Source organism: Miscanthus floridulus, chromosome 9 (assembly GCF_019320115.1).
Source record: "Miscanthus floridulus cultivar M001 chromosome 9, ASM1932011v1, whole genome shotgun sequence".
Classification (NCBI taxonomy): Eukaryota; Viridiplantae; Streptophyta; class Magnoliopsida; order Poales; family Poaceae; genus Miscanthus; species Miscanthus floridulus.
This window is the reverse complement of record NC_089588.1, coordinates 113,144,446-113,165,810: the sequence shown is the minus strand read 5'-3', so window position 1 is coordinate 113,165,810 and position 21,365 is coordinate 113,144,446. Positions and strand designations below refer to the sequence as shown.

Below are 21,365 nucleotides of genomic sequence, written 5' to 3'. Positions count from 1 at the left end.
TAACTAACCCACGCCATGATTTGTAGAATACAAGTGCACATTGTCAAACAAATGCCAAGTGTGAAAGCCGGGAATCTAGACCCTCAAGCTATAGCCCAAATAAATTTTAATTACCCTAAACAGTGGAAACTGGATGCCAAAGAGCTAGCTGCTGCAAAGACTCTTTGGGAGAAAGAGCACATCCGTACGGCGAAACTAAGGGAAGAGTCCCTTAAGGTTGCGGCATACATTGCCCTAGCTTTCAAAAGTTTCCAACAACACTCTATTATATGGCTACCATACAACTTCGAGTAAGTTCAACTCTATACTTAAAGCTTTGTTCGATATATTTTATTCGATGCAAAAGAGCTTATCTAGTTTTATGATTAAATCCATGCAACAACCACTGGATTTGTATAGCCGTCGATGTCGGGAGGAGCATGAGATGGGTCTTTGATTCAATAGATAGGGACCCGGTGACATACAAAGACTTCATATCGATTCTCAAGACGTATACATATCGACAATCCTCATTAGCTTACAGGTTTGTATACATACTTGTTACGTTCGCTTTTGGATACTAATAAGTTGTATTTGCTAAAATAATTCGAACAGGGCATTTATGTTCTATGTCACTAATCATCACGGAAGGCATGATCCAGCAAGGAAGGAAAAGCTGGCTATAAAAACACTATGTGCGGTAAGTGTAACTTACTTATTTAGTACTCCATTACATGGCTATCAAAAGCATTATTTAATATTTTCATATGCAAAACACACAGTGTCCCAAGCAGAAGCCTGGGAGTGTACATTGTGGATCTATGATTAATTCGCCTTAACTTTGCTTCTTCATAATAGAGGTGGTCAAGCTAGAGCGGTTCAATCCATGTAGTAAGCTGCTGTCGGTGAGCCAAGACTATACTCCGTACGTTAAGTATACGCAACGTGTACGTACATGTTTTGCACGTGACAGTCACGAGTATATTCATGTGTACATATCTCCTCTGGACTTTGTACGTACACGGAGGTCATGTGTACATATACTGGCTGTTTGATGGACCTTTGATAGCTACGCTCACTTGTAAACATATGTATTGGCAAACTTTTAACAAAATTTTGTAGAACAGTAAAGAGTTCATTCAGTCCATGTACAGGAGCCTTATCACCGGCTCACTACCATCCACACACAAATATGGATAATGCACGCCATAAACGTGGGTGTGACATTTCCTCGAAGAATTAGGGCCAACTACTAGGACCTCAAACCTCCTGACGAATTCGTTTTGACGCCATTATTCAGTCGTTGTCTTAGTCTAGAATTCTGGAGAATTCGTTTTGATGCCACACTGCCTTATATAATCGTATCCACAATCTAACTGAACGGAGACACGACGAGCTAAATTTTTGTTTCATTTTTTTATAGCAAAGCAGGCCATGGCGGCTAGCACGATCCCTACAGTCCTCCTCGCCTCCGCCATCCTCGTCGCTGCAGCGACCTACTTCCTCCATGACACACGCAGCAGCAACGGCCTCACCGTACCGCCGGAACACACCTCCACTTCTACATGCACGACCAGTACACCGGCGAGAACCCGACGGCCGCGCTGATCGTGCCTGGAAGGCCGTCGCTCTCCAACTCCAGCGCCACCACCACCGGCAGCAGCGACGGGGACCCGGCCCCGCGCCGGTTTGGCGACGTTGCCGTGATGAACAACGCGCTCACGGAGGGGCCCGAGCGCGGCAGCCCGCGCGTGGGCACGGCGCAGGTGTTCATGGTGCGCGTGGCGGACCGCGGCTCCGTGAACGCCCTGAGCATGCACCTGGTGATGGAGGCCGGCGAGCACGCCGGCAGCTCGCTGGTGGTCAGCGGCAGGGTCGACACCGACCTGGCCCTGCGCGAGTAAGTGATCGTCGGCGGCACCGGCCGGTTCCGCGGCGCGCGGGGGTACGCGCTCAGCAGGAGCTTCGACTACGACTTGGCCAAGGGAGGCGTCGTGGAGATCGATGTGTATCTGTACTAGGTATGCATGGCAGGCTACGAGCTGAAGATCTTGATGCATGGTGATGTATGAGGCTACGAGCTGAAAATTTGATCCAGTAATAAGGAATTTGCCGATTCGCAGTTCGTCGTCTCCACCTGGCTTTGTATGATTCTTTCAAGGTGTGCTGTAAATCTGTTTCACGGCCGTTTAATGTTAGTTTTTTCTTTTGTTTTGCCGTAAAGTTTCATTATAAAAGCAGAATGAAAGATTCGTTTGTGAACATGAAGTAAACTGTACATTTCCTGTCGGACTCAAGTTCACTTTTTTTTCCGTTTTTAGGGTCACTCAGAGAGGAGGCTCTCACCTGAATAGGTGCAAGACTGGAACTACAAGTGCGGTTCACTGTTTTTGTTGAGCTATAACTTTCTTCCAGAGGGCCTGTTTGATAGAGATTTTGGTACAGTTTCACAAAGTTGTTTTGCCACTTCTCTACCAAACGGTTCTCAGCTAACAACTTGCCCTCGCAATCTCCTAGTCTCATGATACCATACCATGTAGGAGAAATAGAATTGGATAAATGATTTACATTGAACCTCTCGAGCGGTATATGTAGAGTTCACCCGAATTAGAAATGATATTACGAGTATGACATTACGAGCGGTATATGTAGAGTGCAACAGTCCTCCAATCTTTGAAATGATATTACGAGTATGGCACAAAGTTGCACCGTATCAAGAACGACGTAGATGAATCTCGTAAAATACACTAGATGACAATGTTGAACCAATCATGGCAAGAGATTAGGTTTTGGTGAAGCCAACAAAAAATTCTATAAGCACAACTACAAAAGAGTACAAGTGATTATCTCTCTGTCACAAACGTACTTGACCCTCTATGAACCACCAATTCTTGCTCTATATAAGAATCTAATCGAATAGAACTATATAGCTTAATCCTCCCGAGCGCTCACAATGGCTCCTTATAAGCCTTCGAGAGGAGCCCCATGACCCATGTGTTAGTTTGGTTGATGCCTATGGCCACTACCCCTTGTCTATATAGTCCCCTACAAGACTTTCATACATACAAGTAGGAGTACTACTCCTACTAGAAGTCCTACTCCTAGTCGGATTCTATGCTCAAGTCCTAATAGAAATAGAAGTCCTAATATCATACCTCTCTTAAGTCCTATTACAAGTAGGATTTGAGTCACCATACAACAGTCGACCATTGCATTTAAGGTTAACAGTAATTAATCAGTTTTACTCTCCAAGCAGCTGCTTTTGAATCATAGAGTGAAGCTGATTTGCATAGAAGTGTTGTTAGCCTATAGGATCACCGGCTTAGGTGAGTCGACCACTCTCCAGTCTTGCCAAGCACCCGCTAGTGTTGCCGAGCACTCACTAGCTATGCCGACCATGAACAAGCATTGTCTGACCACACACACTATGGCTAGAGGTAGAAGAAAAGGGAGAACAGAGTATACACACATAGTACAAGCACCAGCGTTGGCCGGAGCCCTATATAGGAGATGGCAAATCTGAACTCTCTTTGTTGAGTTGCAGTGGCAAACTGTATATACAACTCTACTCATCTAGTCCTAGTACAGCTGCCCTGCTGCAACAATCACTAGATAACACAGCAGGACTGACTTCTACGCATGTCCCTGCATGTGGCTATAGTACGGCAGGTGAGCCGTTCGACGCCTGCCTCTACAGCGGCTACAGTACCATAGCAGGGAGCCTTTTCAGCGCCATCTTTCCTTGTTGTGTGTTCACATAAGGAAGCATTAGATTATCTAACAATTCTTCCCCTAACCCTACTGCTATCCCTTGTACCCCCTCCATGCCAATCATCTCCTTCAACTCCGTGAGTTGAAGTCGTCCGAGCGGCATGGTGAGGACGTCCGCGAGTTGCCAACCAGTTTCGACGAACTCGATGACGATCTGCCCTCCATCGACACAGTCCCTAAGGAAGGGGAACTTCACGTCGATGAGTTTGCTCCGGTCATGCAGAACTGGATTCTTTACGAGAGCGATGGCGGGCTGGTTGTCCACCATCAGTGCTGGCGGATGAGCTTCTGCACTGGTCAGCTCACCCAGCAGCCGGCGTAGCCACACAACATGGCACGCTGCTGTGGCCGCCGCTACATACTCTACCTCGCACATAGATAATGCCACCACCTTCTATTTCAGCGACAACCATGAAATTGGAGCCGACCCGATGAAGACGAGCACTCCAGAGGTGCTCCACTGTCCATCGATGTCCCCTGCCATGTCTGCATCGCTGAACACAGTGAGCTACAGCCTACTCCCACCGGTCTTGGGGAAGATGATCCCCTGATCCACTGTCCCTTTGACGTAGCGTAGTAGCCGCTTCACCGCAGCCCAGTGATCCTTTCTGGGATCCTCCATGAAGTGACTAACGTAGCCCACGGCGAACGCAATGTCTGGCCTCGTGTGGACTAGGTAGCGTAGACCACCGATGATGCTTCGGTAGAGTGTTACATCCACCTTTGCCGCGGTGCTGGCCTTCGTCAGCTTTAGCCGCTCCTCCATCGAAGTCATGCATGGCTTGCACTCAGCCATGCCACTCAGCTCCAACAACTTCGAGGCATACGCGCTCTGACCAAGCGTGAGTTCTTCCTTCCCCTGTCTCACCTTGATGCCGAGGTAGTAGGAGAGTGCACCGAGATCACTCATTCAAAAATGAGCCGCCATCTCACGCTTGAAGCTGTTGATGTCCTCCATGTGCGCGCCGGTGATAATCAAGTCGTCCACATACACGCCAACGATGAGCTCCTCCTTCCCCCGTCGTCGCGTGTAGAGTGCATGCTCGGTTGTGCACCGCTGGAACCCAAGCTCACCCAGCGTGGCATCAAGCTTGATGTTCCATGCTCATGAGGCCTGCCGCAGCCCGTAGAGCGTCTTGCGCAGTCGGAGCACTCTGTGCTCCGTTCCCTTGACGGCGAAACCTAGAGGTTTCCTGACGAAGACCGTCTCCACCAGCTCACCATTGAGGAAGGCCAATTTAATGTCCAAGTGATGGACGCGCCAGTCCTTTGCTGCTGCTAAGGCTAGTAGGAAATGAACGGACTCCATGCGCGCTACTGGCACAAAGACTTCCTCAAACTCGATGCCCTCGCGCTGAACAAAGCCTCGGACGACGAGGCACGCCTTATGCTTGACAATGGCACCGAGCTCATCCTGCTTGACCTTGTACACCCACTTTACGCTGATCAGACGACATCCTAGAGGTGGATCGATGAGCTGCCATGTCTCATTTTCCTCGATCGCCTTCATCTCCTCCAGCATCACCCATCGCTGTTTCCATCGCGCTCGGCCTACGCGAACGTGGGTGGTTCCTCTATGCTGATGAGCAGCAGCTCTTGATCTTTGAGCAGCCGACCAGCTAGTCCTAAGGGACGTCGTCCAGCCTACAGAACTACACCTCCTCACCTTCGTGGAAGGCATCCACGAACTCAGTGATGTTAGTTGGAGGTGAGGCGAACTCGATCAGTGTTGATGGAGTTCCTTGTTCCACCAGAGTGCTCGGCACAGTACCTGGAGTGCTCGGCACCCTGGTTGTAGTGCTCGGCACTACTTCTGGACAGCTCGTCACTACTCCTGCAGTGCTCAGCACCACTGTAGGAGTGCTCAGCCTCAGTCTTGGAGTGGTCGACACCACTGCAAGACCTCTTGGCTCCGCTATGGGATTGCTCGGCACCCATCCTGGAGTGGTCGGCCCCACTGCAGAACCTCCCAACACCACTCCTGGCATGCTCAGCCCTCTTGGAGTGCTCGGCACTCCTCTCGGAGTGCTTGGCACTGCCCTAGGAGTGCTCGGCTCTATCACTGGAGTGCTCAGCACCCCTCCCGGAGTGCTCGGCACTTCTTCCCCAGCGTCTCCACCACCGTGGATGACCAGGTGCTCGATGACAAAAGTGCTGGTGAAGCCACCAACTTCCCCCGTGCTCGGACTGTTCTAGTCCCACGCCATCTTCTCGTCGAACACTACACCGCGCGAGACAAGTACCTTGTTTCTGCGTGGGTCATAGAGCAGATACGCCTTGGTACCCTCCATGTAGCCCAAGAACACCATCGGTGTGCTCCTGTCCGTCTTTCAGAATTAACTCGTGCTGATTCCGCCTTTCAGAATTCATTCAATTTTGTGATAGTCCTCGTCCATTCAGGATATAGGAAAGTAGTTCTATACACATGAAAAACGTTGTTCTCAGCTAACTTTCTTCCAGTAGAGATTTTGGTACAGTTTCACAAAGTTGTTTTGCCACTTCTCTACCAAACGGTTCTCAGCTAACAACTTGCCCTCGCAATCTCCTAGTCTCATGATACCATACCATGTAGGAGAAATAGAATTGGATAAATGATTTACATTGAACCTCTCGAGCGGTATATGTAGAGTTCACCCGAATTAGAAATGATATTACGAGTATGACATTACGAGCGGTATATGTAGAGTGCAACAGTCCTCCAGTCTTTGAAATGATATTACGAGTATGGCACAAAGTTGCACCGTATCAAGAACAACGTAGATGAATCTCGTAAAATACACTAGATGACAATGTTGAACCAATCATGGCAAGAGATTAAGTTTTGGCGAAGCCAACAAAAAATTCTATAAGCACAACTACAAAAGAGTACAAGTGATTATCTCTCTGTCACAAACGTACATGACCCTCTATGACCCACTAATTCTTGCTCTATATAAGAATCTAATCGAATAGAACTATATAGCTTAATCCTCCCAAGCGCTCACAATTCCTCCTTATAAGCCTTCGAGAGGAGCCCCCATGACCCATGTGTTAGTTTGGTTGATGCCTATGGCCACTACCCCTTGTCTATATAGTCCCCTACAAGATTTTCATACATACAAGTAGGAGTACTACTCCTACTAGAAGTCCTACTCCTAGTCGGATTCTATGCTCAAGTCCTAATAGAAATAGAAGTCCTAATATCATACCTCTCTTAAGTCCTATTACAAGTAAGATTTGAGTCACCATACAACAGTCGACCATTGCATTCAAGGTTAACCGTAATTAATCAGTTTTACTCTCCATGCAGCTGCTTTTGAATCACTGAGTGAAGCTGATTTGCATAGAAGTTTTGTTAGCCCATAGGATCATCGGCTCAGGTGAGTCGACCACTCTCCAGTCTCGCCGAGCACCCGCTAGTGTTGCCGAGCACTCACTAGCTATGCCGACCACGAACAAGCATTGTCCGACCACACGCACTATAGCTAGAGGTAGAAGAAGAGGAAGAACAGAGTATACACACACAGTACAAGCACCAGCGTTGGCCGGAGCCCTGTATAGGAGATGGCAAATCCGAGCTCTCTTTGTTGAGTTGCAGTGGCAAACTAACTCTACTCATTTAGTCATAGTACAGCTGCCCTGCTGCAACAGTGATTATATAACACAGCAGGACTGACTTCTGCGCCTGTCCCTGCATGTGGCTACAGTACAGCAGGTGAGCCGTTCGACGTCTGCCTCTGCAGCGGCTTCAGTACCACAGTAGGGAGCCTTTTCGGTGCCGCCTTCCCTTGCTGTGTGTTTACACAATGAAGCAGTAGATTATCTAATAAGTTTCCCCAGAAAAAAGTATTTTTAAAAGATGAACACAGTCTAAAACTACGTGGCACCTAAGAAAAGAGAATTGCTTGCATCACTGAATTATGTATGGATAATTGTCATACATCACTCTGTGATTCAGCAAAACTCATGTTATGCCCGATTCAATTTTAATCTTTTAGTTGTGCTTAAAGATTTGTACGCTTTCAAGGTAAAAAATGCTTGTGATGAAGCTCCATGATCTGCTCTCGACTGGTTGGCATTACAAGTAGTTACACCGACATGGAACTAATTAACTCGTGCTGATTCCGTCTTTCAGAATTCATTCAATTTTGTGATAGTCCTCGTCCATTCAGCATACAGGAAAGTAGTTCGATACACATGAAAAACGTGGAGAGCAATACTTGTCTAGTTGTCTGCACGGGATAGTGACTACTTGTCCTTGGTACCCTAGCTTCCGTCCCATATCGAGTTTAACATACCTCAACATCACTCTTCTGTGTGAACCGAGTTCATGGCACGTCTTCACCAGCATTTTCAGACGATGAACCATCCTGTTCTTTTCTTTTGTACATACGTACGTTTCTTGCCACACATTCTTGTGGTCACTACCATCCACACACAAATATGGATAATGCACGCCATAAACGTGGGTGTGACATTTCCTCGAAGAATTGGGGCCAACTACTAGGACCTCAAACCTCCTGACGAATTCGTTTTGACGCCATTATTCAGTCGTTGTCTTAGTCTAGAATTCTGACGAATTTGTTTTGATGCCACACTGCCTTATATAATCGTATCCACAATCCAACTGAACGGAGACACGACGAGCTAAATTTTTGTTTCATTTTTTTATAGCAAAGCAGGCCATGGCGGCTAGCACGATCCCTACAGTCCTCCTCGCCTCCGCCATCCTCGTCGCTGCGGCGACCTACTTCCTCCATGACACACGCAGCAGCAACGGCCTCACCGCCGGAACACACCTCCACTTCTACATGCACGACCAGTACACCGGCGAGAACCCGACGGCCGCGCTCATCGTGCCTGGAAGGCCGTCGCTCTCCAACTCCAGCGCCACCACCACCGTCAGCAGTGACGGGGACCCGGCCCCGCGCCGGTTTGGCGACGTCGCCGTGATGAACAACGCGCTCACGGAGGGGCCCGAGCGCGGCAGCCCGCGCGTGGGCACGGCGCAGGGGTTCACGGTGCGCGTGGCGGACCGCGGCTCCGTGAACGCCCTGAGCATGCACCTGGTGATGGAGGCCGGCGAGCACGCCGGCAGCTCGCTGGTGGTCAGCGGCAGGGTCGACACCGACCTGGCCGTGCGCGAGTCCGTGATCGTCGGCGGCACCGGCCGGTTCCGCGGCGCGCGGGGGTACGCGCTCAGCAGGAGCTTCGACTACGACTTGGCTAAGGGAGGCGTCGTGGAGATCGATGTGTATCTGTACTAGGTATGCATGGCAGGCTACGAGCTGAAGATCTTGATGCATGGTGATGTATGAGGCTACGAGCTGAAAATTTGATCCAGTAATAAGGAATTTGCCGATTCGCAGTTCGTCGTCTCCACTTGGCTTTGTATGATTCTTTCAAGGTGTGCTGTAAATCTGTTTCACGGCCGTTTAATGTTAGTTTTTTCTTTTCTTTTGCTGTAAATTTTCATTATAAAAGCAGAATGAAAGATTCGTTTGTGAACATGAGGTAAACTGTACATTTCCTGTCGGACTCAAGTTCAATTTTTTATTTCCCTTTTTTAGGGTCACTCAGAGAGGAGGCTCTCACCTGAATAGGTGCAAGACTGGAACTACAAGTGCGGTTCACTGTTTTTGTTGAGCTATAACTTTCTTCCAGAGGGCCAGTTTGGTAGAGATTTTGGTACAGTTTCACAAAGTTGTTTTGCCACTTCTCTACCAAACGGTTCTCAGCTAACAACTTGCCCTCGCAATCTCCTAGTCTCATGATACCATACCATGTAGGAGAAATAGAATTGGATAAATGATTTACATTGAACCTCTCGAGCGGTATATGTAGAGTGCAACAGTCCTCCAATCTTTGAAATGATATTACGAGTATGGCACAAAGTTGCACCGTATCAAGATCGACGTAGATGAATCTCGTAAAATACACTAGATGACAATGTTGAACCAATCATGGCAAGAGATTAGGTTTTGGCGAAGCCAACAAAAAATTCTATAAGCACAACTACAAAAGAGTACAAGTGATTATCTCTCTGTCACAAACGTACTTGACCCTCTATGACCCACTAATTCTTGCTCTATATAAGAATCTAATCGAATAGAACTATATAGCTTAATCCTCCCGAGCGCTCACAATTCCTCCTTATAAGCCTTCGAGAGGAGCCCCCATGACCCATGTGTTAGTTTGGTTGATGCCTATGGCCACTACCCCTTGTCTATATAGTCCCCTACAAGATTTTCATACATACAATTAGGAGTACTACTCCTACTAGAAGTCCTACTCCTAGTCGGATTCTATGCTCAAGTCCTTATAGAAATAGAAGTCCTAATATCATACCTCTCTTAAGTCCTATTACAAGTAGGATTTGAGTCACCATACAACAGTCGACCATTGCATTTAAGGTTAACCGTAATTAATCAGTTTTACTCTCCAAGCAGCTGCTTTTGAATCACAGAGTGAAGCTGATTTGCATAGAAGTTTTGTTAGCCCATAGGATCATCGGCTCAGGTGAGTCGACCACTCTCCAGTCTCGCCGAGCACCCGCTAGTGTTGCCGAGCACTCACTAGCTATGCCGACCACGAACAAGCATTGTCCGACCACACGCACTATAGCTAGAGGTAGAAGAAGAGGAAGAACAGAGTATACACACACAGTACAAGCACCAGCGTTGGCCGGAGCCCTGTATAGGAGATGGCAAATCTGAGCTCTCTTTGTTGAGTTGCAGTGGCAAACTAACTCTACTCATTTAGTCATAGTACAGCTGCCCTGCTGCAACAGTGATTATATAACACAGCAGGACTGACTTCTGCGCCTGTCCCTGCATGTGGCTACAGTACAGCAGGTGAGCCGTTCGACGTCTGCCTCTACAGTGGCTTCAGTACCACAGCAGGGAGCCTTTTCGGCGCCGCCTTCCCTTGCTGTGTGTTTACACAAGGAAGCAGTAGATTATCTAATAAGTTTCCCAAAAAAATATTTTTAAAAGATGAACACAGTCTAAAACTACGTGACACCTAAGAAAAGAGAATTGCTTGCATCACTGAATTATGTATGGATAATTGTCATACATCACTCTGTGATTCAGCAAAACTCATGTTATGCCTGATTCAATTTTAATCTTTTAGTTGTGCTTAAAGATTTGTACGCTTTCAAGGTAAAAAATGCTTGTGATGAAGCTCCATGATCTGCTCTCAACTGGTTGGCATTACAAGTAGTTACACCGACATGGAACTAATTAACTCGTGCTGATTCCGTCTTTCAGAATTCATTCAATTTTGTGATAGTCCTCGTCCATTCAGGATACAGGAAAGTAGTTCTATACACATGAAAAACGTGGAGAGCAATACTTGTCTAGTTGTCTGCACGGGATAGTGACTACTTGTCCTTGGTACCCTAGCTTCCGTCCCATATCGAGTTTAACATACCTCAACATCACTCTTCTGTGTGAACCGAGTTCATGGCACGTCTTCACCAGCATTTTCAGACGATGAACCATCCTGTTCTTTTCTTTTGTACATACGTACGTTTCTTGCCACACATTCTTGTGGCCACAACGTGTCACTGCATCCATTTTGGATAATAAAAAGTAGAGAAGAACAAACCACCACACACGTAGACATGGAAATTTTGTTAGTTGCACCCTGAAACACAGATTCTTATCAACATATATACCCTTTTAGTAGCACGGGGAACTGAAAATTGCAGTCTCCGTCCAAGTCATAATCACATGTTTTTCATGTGTTCAAGTTAAACACAGTAGCAAAACTCATCGACCTCGTGCAGGGCATGGTCTATTTCAATAGTACATGCTTTTCCTACTCATTTGGGATGACATGAATGTCAAAACTAAATGTGTAAAACAAGATACATATGGATTAATCTCCACTTTACACAGCACTATATATCTACACAAGCAGACTTTTAAGTATCCAACGCCACTAACCAACCCCCAAGTTTCATCGTGCTCCCTGCAACCCTCTCCCAGCATACTTCCAATGCCTTTCATCGTGCTCCTTGCAGCTGCAGCAGCGATAGCCTTTCTCCTCCACTTCGTCACCAAAAACCACAGGTCTTGCTCAACCTACAATCTCCCTCCCGGCAACCTCGGCATCCCGGTCATCGGCCAGACCTTCTCCCTCCTCCACGCTCTACGCACCAACACAGACGACCAGTGGTTCCGGACGCGGATAAAGAGATATGGTCCGGTGTCCAAGATGTCCGTGCTGGGCTCGCCGACAGTGCTGCTCGCTGGGACGGCGGCCAACCATTTCATATTCACCAACGAGGGCCTCGTCCTCACGCAGACGCGTGCGCTTCGCTCCCTCCTCCGGCGCTCCATTCTGACGCTCACCGGCGACGAGCTGAAGCAGGTGCGTAGTGCACTGCAGGGGTACCTGAGGCCTGAGATGGTCAGAAGGTACGTGGGGAAGATGGACGGCGAAGTCAGAAGGCAGCTGAAGCTCAACTGGGTTGGTCGCAACACTGTCAACGTAAGGACAAAATGATTGACACTTGGATATTTTTTTCATTTGTATAGTGAATTCTGTTTACAGTGCAAGATATATACTCCCTCGCGCGTGGTCCCTCCAATTATAAATTATGTGTTTCTATTTAATTTTGTTCTATGTCAAACATTCTGAGCTTTGACGTCCAACAGTAATTAAAATTCTAAATAGATATACAACTTACGGTTGATGCTACTATATTCATCATGGCAAGTAATTAGTTTTCGTAGTACATAATTGTCTCCATCAAGTTCTATATTTTTGTAGACATTGTTAGTCAAAGATTAACCTTGTAGACGGTATTGGTACCATATATAGCCCGCTCACAACAACTAAATTCGCTACTTATAAGGCTTATTACAAAAACAACTATAAGGTTAAGACGTAAAATGTGTGTTTTTGATGACCTTGTAGGTCCTGCCGCTGGCAAGGAGTCTTACGCTTGGGGTCATCTGCTCTGTTGTCTTTGGCGAAGAAGCATCCACCATAGTAGATGCCCTTGCTACCGACTTCCAGTTGCTAGGTGATGCAATCTTGTCATTTCCAGTGAACATACCCTTCACCAGATTCGGCAAGGGCATGAGGTCCAGTGCTAATATTAGGGAAACCATCGTAATGTTTGCCAAGAAGAGGGAGGAGTCATTGTTGGACGAACGATGCACTATTTCCACCACTGACTTTGTCACCTACATGCTCGTTCTGCGCTCCAAGGGTGCGCATTCCCTCACCCTAGAAGACATTGTTGACAACGTGATGGGCATTATCATCGGCGCACACGGTACCACCTCAGCTCTAATCACCTTCATGATGCGCCACCTCGCAAATGAGCCAGACGTCCTTGCTAAAATCACTGAAGGTATGTGTTAGACTGTTAGTGTGGACCAGTGCCTACACTTTTGAATCTACATGGTCTCACCTTTCATTCAAAGTGATCATATTTTAACATCATATACGTGATAGCAGAGCAAGATGAGATCGCAAATAAAAAAGGAACAGATGGTGCTCTAACTTGGGAAGATGTTTCAAGCATGAAGTACACATGGAGGGTGGCATTCGAGACACTGCGGACAGTGCCTCCAGTATTTGGGAGCTTCCGAACGGCTACCAAGGACATCGAATATCAGGGCTATCACATCCCCAAAGGCTGGAAAGTAGGCATCTTTTTGTGCACGTATTTTCACCAACTCGCTTATTTTTCATTGTCAGAATAATTGATCAAGAGGCTTTTGTTTCACAACATGGCAGGTCTTCGCAGCCCAAAGCATTACACATATGGATTCCAGGTTCTTCACTGAACCCACCAAGTTTGACCCATCTCGCTTTGAGAAGCGCTCATCAATCCCACCATACAGCTTCTTGCCGTTTGGGGGAGGGCCAAGAATGTGCCCTGGAACTGAGTTTTCTAGGGTAGAAACAATGGTGGCCATGCACTATCTAGTGACACAGTTCAGGTGGAAGTTGTGCTTCAAAGATGAAGCCTACAAGAAGGATCCGAAGCCTACGCCTGTTTTTGGATGTCCAGTGGAATTGGAGTTAAGAGAACCCCCTACAATGACTCATGATGCTTGAAATAATGCTTTATACGCCCATTCATGGTAATATGTACAGCCATGTTTGGCTGTGGTCAAACCATTGTCCACCAAAACTAGGCCTAATAAGAGTGCAAGGATATGTTTTGTGGGTGCTTAGTTTTCATCTGCAGATGTATATACACCGAAGGAGTAGATATAGGCTGTGATCAAAACTTATCCACCAGCTTTATTGGAGTAAACCATCCTTATTAACTTTGATTTCCTATATTACAATTAAATAGAATTAAATGGAGGTTAGTGGCTTTAACCGGCAGGGATCTTTATTTTCCCACTTTTGTATATGAATTATTATTACAATTAAATAGAGGTTGCTATCTAATATTACTTGTGCATCATATATATCTCATTGCCATCATATTGCTCAAAAGATTCGATATATGAATACATCTTAATTAGAAAACATATATACATGCTTTAATAGGTAGAGACCAAGTCATTACAAACCAAAGTACCAAAAAATGAGTGGAGCACACCCACTACTGCTGGTTACCACGTGCCGTGACATAGTTCGTTTGGCGAACATCCCTAGTTGGGTAACAAGCACAACATTAATGTATATCAACGCATGAATTAGTGCACTCTCTTTTGTTTCATAAGAATGAGCACATGTCCACCAAATATTGAACAAATCTAGAGGCATTGCAAATGGGCAAGGACCTAAAGCAAAATGTAAGTGCCATGTACTCCATGTGATGTGGGCATTGAACCTGCATAGTACCTGCGGTACCCGAGTTCTTCCATGACTTGAGTTAGAATTGCATGGAAGCTACAAGCAGCGTAAGCCGAATCATGATACGGAACTGGCCTATAAGTGGTATCAACAAATAGATTATGAGCACTATGAATGGAAAAATCACGGGAAAATTATGTGCACCTGGTGAGGACTCCCCGGATTAAAAAAGTTGCTATTTGGACCAATTTATGATTTTTCAATGATTTCTAGGAAACGATTTGTAGAGGTGTCTATCGTCGGTAGCCGCCTTTAGAAATCATGTTATGCTAGGTGTTGGTAAGGAACCGTGCTAATCTAGAACAAGCGCTGAAAGTGTTCGGGTAGACAGTTCGCCCTATTCTAGCAGATCGGCCAAGAACCACGGACCATTCCTAGACACCCTCAGACTGTTATGTTCCACTAGTGTTCTAGGAGACCGTCTGGTGCTTCTGGTCTGACCATCCACAAGAGCATGGACAGCGTGAACAGTGCCCATGAATCACCAAATCCACAATATCTCTAGTTCTCATCCACTACAGCTCATCAAACCTTTGCACAAGTGAAGCATCCTCTACAAGATCCCCAAAATCTCCTAGTTCAATCCATAGCTAAAAAATAGATCAGGCTAAGCCTAAGTTTGAATCAAAGGAGAGAAAACAAGTTTGGAGCAAAAAATTGGAAGCTTGCCCCTGAAACAAGTTGGAGAAGCACATGGGCAACGAACGGCCTCCCGGTAAGCACGAGCACATGGTGGGAGCAGTGAATTCGACTTTTGGCATGGTGTGACAAGATGGGGATAAGAAAAGGAACCCCATCGGTTGATGTCGGTCCTTTGTAGTAGTTTTTTGCCGCACCATTCGGCAGATCCTGCCGAATCGTCCATGATAGCACTAGGCCTGAGGAATCTTCTACTGAAAACCCTAGGCACCGTTGGACCGTCTGGCCATGCTCACCAGACCGTCCGCGAGAACCTTATCCTTCCCAAATACATGTTTAAACATTCTCAAACCGTAATCAAATATGTTGCCAAGCAAATGTTAATGAACCTTGTGGTTCAACCTTATACCTGCACCCTTTTGTCCATGTTAAAAACCCTCCCCTTGTATATGTTTTTTGTCTCCCATCGGTCATGATCTTTTTGAGGTGGGTATCAATAGTGTGCGTGGTTACAAGTCTTGGTGCCAGGTCGAAACCCGGACTCCATGTATGGACTGCAGCCATGAATAGCAACTTAAGCATAGCAGCATCTCTTGCATTAACTTAGTCACGCCTTTTTGCAAACTTTACAAATGTCTATTTATTACATCTATTGCATCCACTAAATAATTATGTTGGAATATAATAAGCCCTCTAAGTACAATCGCAGTCACGTTACTATCGTTAAGCTGTTATAGGTGTCGAAAGAATTGGCGCCCGCTCGAGCCAAGCTTGAGTGAAGTCAAAGGCTTAGAAGTGCAAGGGATGGGCGTCCCCCAAAAATTTCCATTACTCTAATAAAGCGGCTATACAAGAGTTTAACGTAGAAATCGAGATAAGTAACTTAAGTTGAGTTGATGACCGGAATTTCTAACTTGTTAATTATTTCCTTATCGCAACTTGTAAATTTCTTAATTAATTGTCGTGTGATTTTTGTGTTATACAATTCTTGATGGTTGCATCATTGCGTTCCTCTATGACGATCCCACGGTTTAGCTGAGCTAATGGAGATAGTGGGTGACGACTCCAGGGAGTCGTCCCATGACCCTCGAGTTAGTGCTATGTCAGTCGAGAGGACTAACACACAGTACTAGCTGGACGGCTGGAGTGACGTCCTCACAATTGAATTATAAGATGACGCACCAACAAAACAATGTAGCATTTTATGAATACTTGGATAGCTTGCATTAAGAGGTTAAAAGTTAGTGAGATAACATGGCTATTAATTGAAGATGATGTGGATAGCTTTTATGCTGAGATAGAACATATAGTGAGAATTAACTTTATAAGAGATATTTAGATACCTTATTAAAAAAAGAAGTGAAACTGAAAATGTATTTTCTTGTGTTTGAGAAGCCGATTGATATCTTATGACGAATTTAGGGACCACACATGTATTTTTCTTTTAAAGTAAACTATCGGCATGGCTATCGTCCGGACGTCTGAACGCTCGCGCCTGCCCCGGTTGCTGCGCATGTTGCTGTGGCTGCCCTACCTGCAGCACCTGCCCGCGGCTACTGCCGGCGCTCGCCTTCTACTGCGACGCATGGCCACCTGCTGCTGCTTCTCATGCTGCCCACTTGCTGCTACACCTGCACGCGCCTGTGCTACCGTGCCTGCTGCTGCGTATGCATGTGGGTACCGCCCGCACCCGCTTCGCTTTCTGTGCACACTCGGGGACCGCCTCCACCTATGCTCGGTTCCCGCGTCTACTAATGAAAACACTTGCAACGTGAAGCACTTGCTGCAACATATGTCCGAAACAGGTGAAACATTTGAAACTATCACTTGAAACATATGCAACATTTAGATAATACACTTGCAACATACGTCTGAAATAACAGAAACATTAGAAACATACACTTACAACATACGTGTATAGCCATTGCAACATATACAATACCATACCTACTTTTGCAACATCTAGATAAAACACATGCAACATCCATATGAAACATACATCTGAAACGCATGAAACATAGAGCTCGACATCGGCGCAGAGCTCGATGCCACGAAGCGGCACGGAGGTCGTTGGTGCAGAGCTTAACGGCGACACAGACCATGGTAGTGGCCTTGGTAGGTGAAGGAGCGCGACCGCAGTGGGAGACACGGTGGAGGTGGTGAATCCACGCGGGCAAGTGGCACGGGTGGGCCGCGTGTGGCACGGGCAGGGGCGTGCGGCGTGCAACACAGGTGGGGTCCGTCCGGACAGACGGATGCCCGATAGGGAGCATTGCCAAAATACTATTGAAAAGAAGGAAGAACGATGTTAGCTTTTTTGTAAAAAAAAAGAAAAAAATCAACTACATACCTGTAGCTCTCTGACCTCTGCCATGACTTTATCTGTTTCGACTCAGCTGCGTTGTCCCTTTATTTTTTTCCATTTAGTTTAGGCCACATGTTTCAGTCATGTCCCCTTCCATCACGATCCGGTCCGTAGGGGCTTCCAATGGCCGGAATCGACGGTGGTGACCATAGGGGAAGGGTGCCCCTCTGCATTGGCCATGGATCCACATCTGCGGGCACTGCAGAGGATGTAGACCACGCCGACAAAAACGAAGAACAAGACGACAATGACTTTAATCCACGTTTTCAGTCGGTAAGATCGGGTTTGGTACTAGTTGGTACTAGTTGGCTAGTCATCAACAAAAAAGAAAGAGCGAACCCTACTAGATAACAGTATGCAGTTTGTGTTTGACCTCTGCTGCTCTGCCACCAGTACTATTATCGTACTATACTATATTACTAGTTGATTTTATCTTGCTGCATTACAGCACTAATTAAACTGCTAGCTACGAGAGGCAAAATCCGGCATTCTATTACAGTCAGGTTGAGGCCTTAGCGCTAATTAAGCAGCAGCAGCTCAAGCTCTCGAGGCTCTGAATGAATTCTCTTTTTCTCTGATATGGTCCGCCGCCATTTGAGTGACCCCTCTGGATTCGAGGATCATATATATCCATTTCATACGTTGGGGTTCAGTTTCAGTTAATACATGGTGGAGTGAGTGAGTAATAAGCGAGCTAGCGAGAGATGTGGCATATCTCTGCTGCTGGAGTGCGTCAAATTTGTAATCATAGACAGAACAAGTGCTGTTACTGAATGAATGAAGGAATCGAGGATTGAATTGGTGCAGGCATGGAATGCTCGAGCACTAGTAGTCAGTTACTACTAGTTTTAATATTTCTTGTATTATATTAGATTGTTGGTTAGCTTAGCTACATTCTATAGATGATAGATTGTAGTTGTGGTAGAGCAGAGTAGATGATGATACTTTTTTATTTTCTGCTTTTCTGTTCTGGTCAGTGGTAGGTACCTTTGCTGCAGTTCCATGCTACTTATGTAGTTACCTCAATCATATTTATTTTAACTAGAAGCATTTCCATGCAACATATTTGAGTATTCCTGCATAGGTATCCTTATAGTTTAGGTACTACACACATGAATGATGTGAATTAGAAAGATTAAATTTATTGCCATGCTACTTGTGTAGTTAGAGTTAGACTACTTTTCATAGTAGCATTACCTTTTTATAGTTTTAGTTTATTGTCTTCATGTGAAGTAGTATGTGACTGTTATTTCAATCAGCTGAAGCCTCAAGTACCTCTTATTTGTCTGCATTTTGTACACCAAATTACAGTTGAGTTTTGCTGCATTCTAGATATGTGATGCCATCTTTTTTTCTGTTATAGAGGATTATGACAAGGCACATTGGAGTGACCAAAACATATACTATTTCTGTGAACTTTTTATTGAGCAAATGAGAAAAGGGAATTGGAATAATGGGACAATGACCACTAGAGGTTACATCGAAATTCGAAAAAAATATTACCACATCACTAATCTCTGGCATGACACCAAATGCATTAAGAACTGAGTGAAAAATTGCAAGACAATGTACCAGTTCTGGTTGAAGCTTAATCAAAACACAGGGTTAGACCGAAAACCTGATGGTACAATTGATGCATCGCCTGAATTGTGGACCAACAACACAAAGGTACTTACTGCTTTGGTTTCACCTAGACCATGTGCCTTGCTCACTGTGATGTGATCTAATCATTTGTGTTCTTCATCTGTGCATTTCAGGGACAAGCAGAGAAATTTCAATCGAGCAATCCTGCTTACTTGCACCTTCTAATTGATATGTTCTAAGGTGTGACAGTAGATGGGTCATCTTCATGCATCCTTGGACAACAAGCATATGATGTTGTAGGGGATGATGTGGTTGAGGTTTCTGGGGCTGCTGCTTGGAGTCCTACAGGAAGTGATGCAGATGTGTTTGGGAATAGTCCAGTGAGTAGTTCCAGCCGCAAGAGGGCAAGCAACAGTGCCACTACAGCCGAGAGTCCATCCAAGAAATGCAAGTCAGGCGACAGTCCACCTAGGAAAAGTAAGACACCTTTGTTGAACATGATGAGTGGAATCATGGACAAGTTTGATCAGGACAGCAAGCTTTCAAATGAAAAATTGGATCAATATAGAAATAGCAAGGTACGCAGACATATGAAGAAGAAGCAAGAGAAGCAGGAACAAATAGACAGATGCTTGGCCATGGCTAAGGAATGTGGGGCAGCTGAAGAAATAGAAGAATTCTTCATAGCTACAACATTATTTGAGAAAGAATACAACAGGAACATCTTCTATAAACTCACCACAGTGGAGTCAAGGTTTCTGTGGTTTAGAAGATGGTGCCAGCGTAGCAGCGGGTGAACCAATGGAGTGTTTGATGTATCTATGATGGCTATAGTATCTTAAGTAAAGTGTAGTATCTTTGGACCTATTATGCGTGATGAACATCTTCTATGCTTGTTGAACCTAGTATATGCTTAATGAACCTATTATGTGTGATGAACATCTTATGTGCTTGATGAACCTATTATCTATGATGAATTTATTTATGAGTGGTGAACCTATGTCTTGACTCTTGAGTGGTGAACCTATGTCTTGAGTGGTGAACCTTTTTTATGAGTGGTTAACCTATGGTCTGATGCGGTTTGTTGTTTGTGTGTTCAGGTCGATGATGTTAATGCAGCAAAACTTGAGGGAGATGGCACTAAAGATGATGATGATGATTCAGAGCAAGGGTCAGATGATGATTCAAGTGACAGTGCTAGTTCGGAGGATGATGATTCAAGTGACAGTGATAGTTTGGATGATGAAGATGTTGTTGTAGAAGAGTATTTCTTGAGGGCTTAGAAGAGGAGGAAGCAAATGGTCCTTACTGCATCCATGATCGATATGATTCACTTCGACAAATATATGAACAAAGCTGAGTATAGAGTACCTAAAGAATATGGATACGAATGGGTCATGAGAAACCTAGGTAATAGGACTGGTTGTTACAACGTGTTTAGGATGCACAGAAATGTTTTTGATAAGCTTCATAATGTCCTTGTGGAGTCATATGGATTGAAGTCCACACGTAAGATGTCATCAGTGGAGGCTTTGGGGATGTTCTTATGGATATGTGGAGGACAACAAGCTATTAGACAAGTTGAAAATAGGTTTACACGATCACTCGAGACAGTTAGTAGGAAGTTTGAGAAGGTGCTGGCTAGTGTGTCCAAGCTAGCAGCTGATATCATTAGGACAATTGATCCTCATTTTAGGTCTGTGCATCAAAGGTTACAATCCCCTCGGTTTTCTCCTTTCTTTGATAATTGGAGCCATAGATGGAACACATGTCCCTGTAGTTGTGCCAACTAATCAGGTAGTGCAACATACGGGGAGGCATGGTTACACTACTCAGAACGTGTTGGCAATATGTGACTTCAATATGAGATTTACCTTTGTTGTGGCGGGATGGCCTGGATCTGTTCATGATATAAGGGTATTCAAGGATGCAATTGAGAAGTATGGCGACAAGTTTCCACATCCACCTCAAGGGATTGATGTCTCCTATCATCTCTTGTTTCACCTAGATTGACATACTTTTCATGTTACTTTCCATGTTTCACCTAGATTGTGTTAGCCACTATTACTCTTGGTGGATCTTTTTCTATAGATTTAGTCCATGCAAGTGCAATGCTTACCGGTGGTTCAGTATGTGTGCTAGTGATGCAATAGATATTGTGGTGTGGTTGCAATCTTACCAGTAGCCATGCAAATAGCTAATATTTTAATAA

General features: G+C 45.4%; 2 protein-coding genes and 1 pseudogene across 2 annotated transcripts; all 3 read left to right on the top strand.

The window, feature by feature from the left end:
* Window positions 1-1,150: 1,150 nt before the first annotated feature.
* Window positions 1,151-2,111, top strand: LOC136484134 (dirigent protein 1-like; annotated as a pseudogene).
* Window positions 2,112-8,163: 6,052 nt separating this feature from the next.
* On the top strand, window positions 8,164-9,107 carry LOC136484136 (dirigent protein 1-like). Its single transcript, XM_066481323.1, has one exon. It carries the CDS (start codon window positions 8,415-8,417, stop codon window positions 8,994-8,996), a length of 582 nt encoding a protein of 193 aa, XP_066337420.1. The 5' UTR covers window positions 8,164-8,414; the 3' UTR covers window positions 8,997-9,107.
* Window positions 9,108-11,733: 2,626 nt separating this feature from the next.
* LOC136484132 (beta-amyrin 28-monooxygenase-like) lies at window positions 11,734-13,969 on the top strand. The gene is made up of 4 exons (XM_066481322.1): window positions 11,734-12,228; window positions 12,658-13,099; window positions 13,207-13,394; window positions 13,489-13,969. Exons 1-4 carry the CDS (start codon window positions 11,734-11,736, stop codon window positions 13,810-13,812), a joined length of 1,449 nt encoding a protein of 482 aa, XP_066337419.1. The 3' UTR covers window positions 13,813-13,969.
* The last annotated feature ends 7,396 nt before the right edge of the window (window positions 13,970-21,365 follow it).

Excerpts from the sequence above, each read along its gene's own strand:
- LOC136484136 (XM_066481323.1), top strand. The coding sequence starts at position 8,415 with ATGGCGGCTAGCACGATCCCTACAGTCCTCCTCGCCTCCGCCATCCTC.
- LOC136484132 (XM_066481322.1), top strand. The coding sequence starts at position 11,734 with ATGCCTTTCATCGTGCTCCTTGCAGCTGCAGCAGCGATAGCCTTTCTC. Across the intron at positions 13,100-13,206 it reads CCTTGCTAAAATCACTGAAG|AGCAAGATGAGATCGCAAAT; the intron begins GTATGTGTTAGA and ends ACGTGATAGCAG. Across the intron at positions 13,395-13,488 it reads ACATCCCCAAAGGCTGGAAA|GTCTTCGCAGCCCAAAGCAT; the intron begins GTAGGCATCTTT and ends ACAACATGGCAG.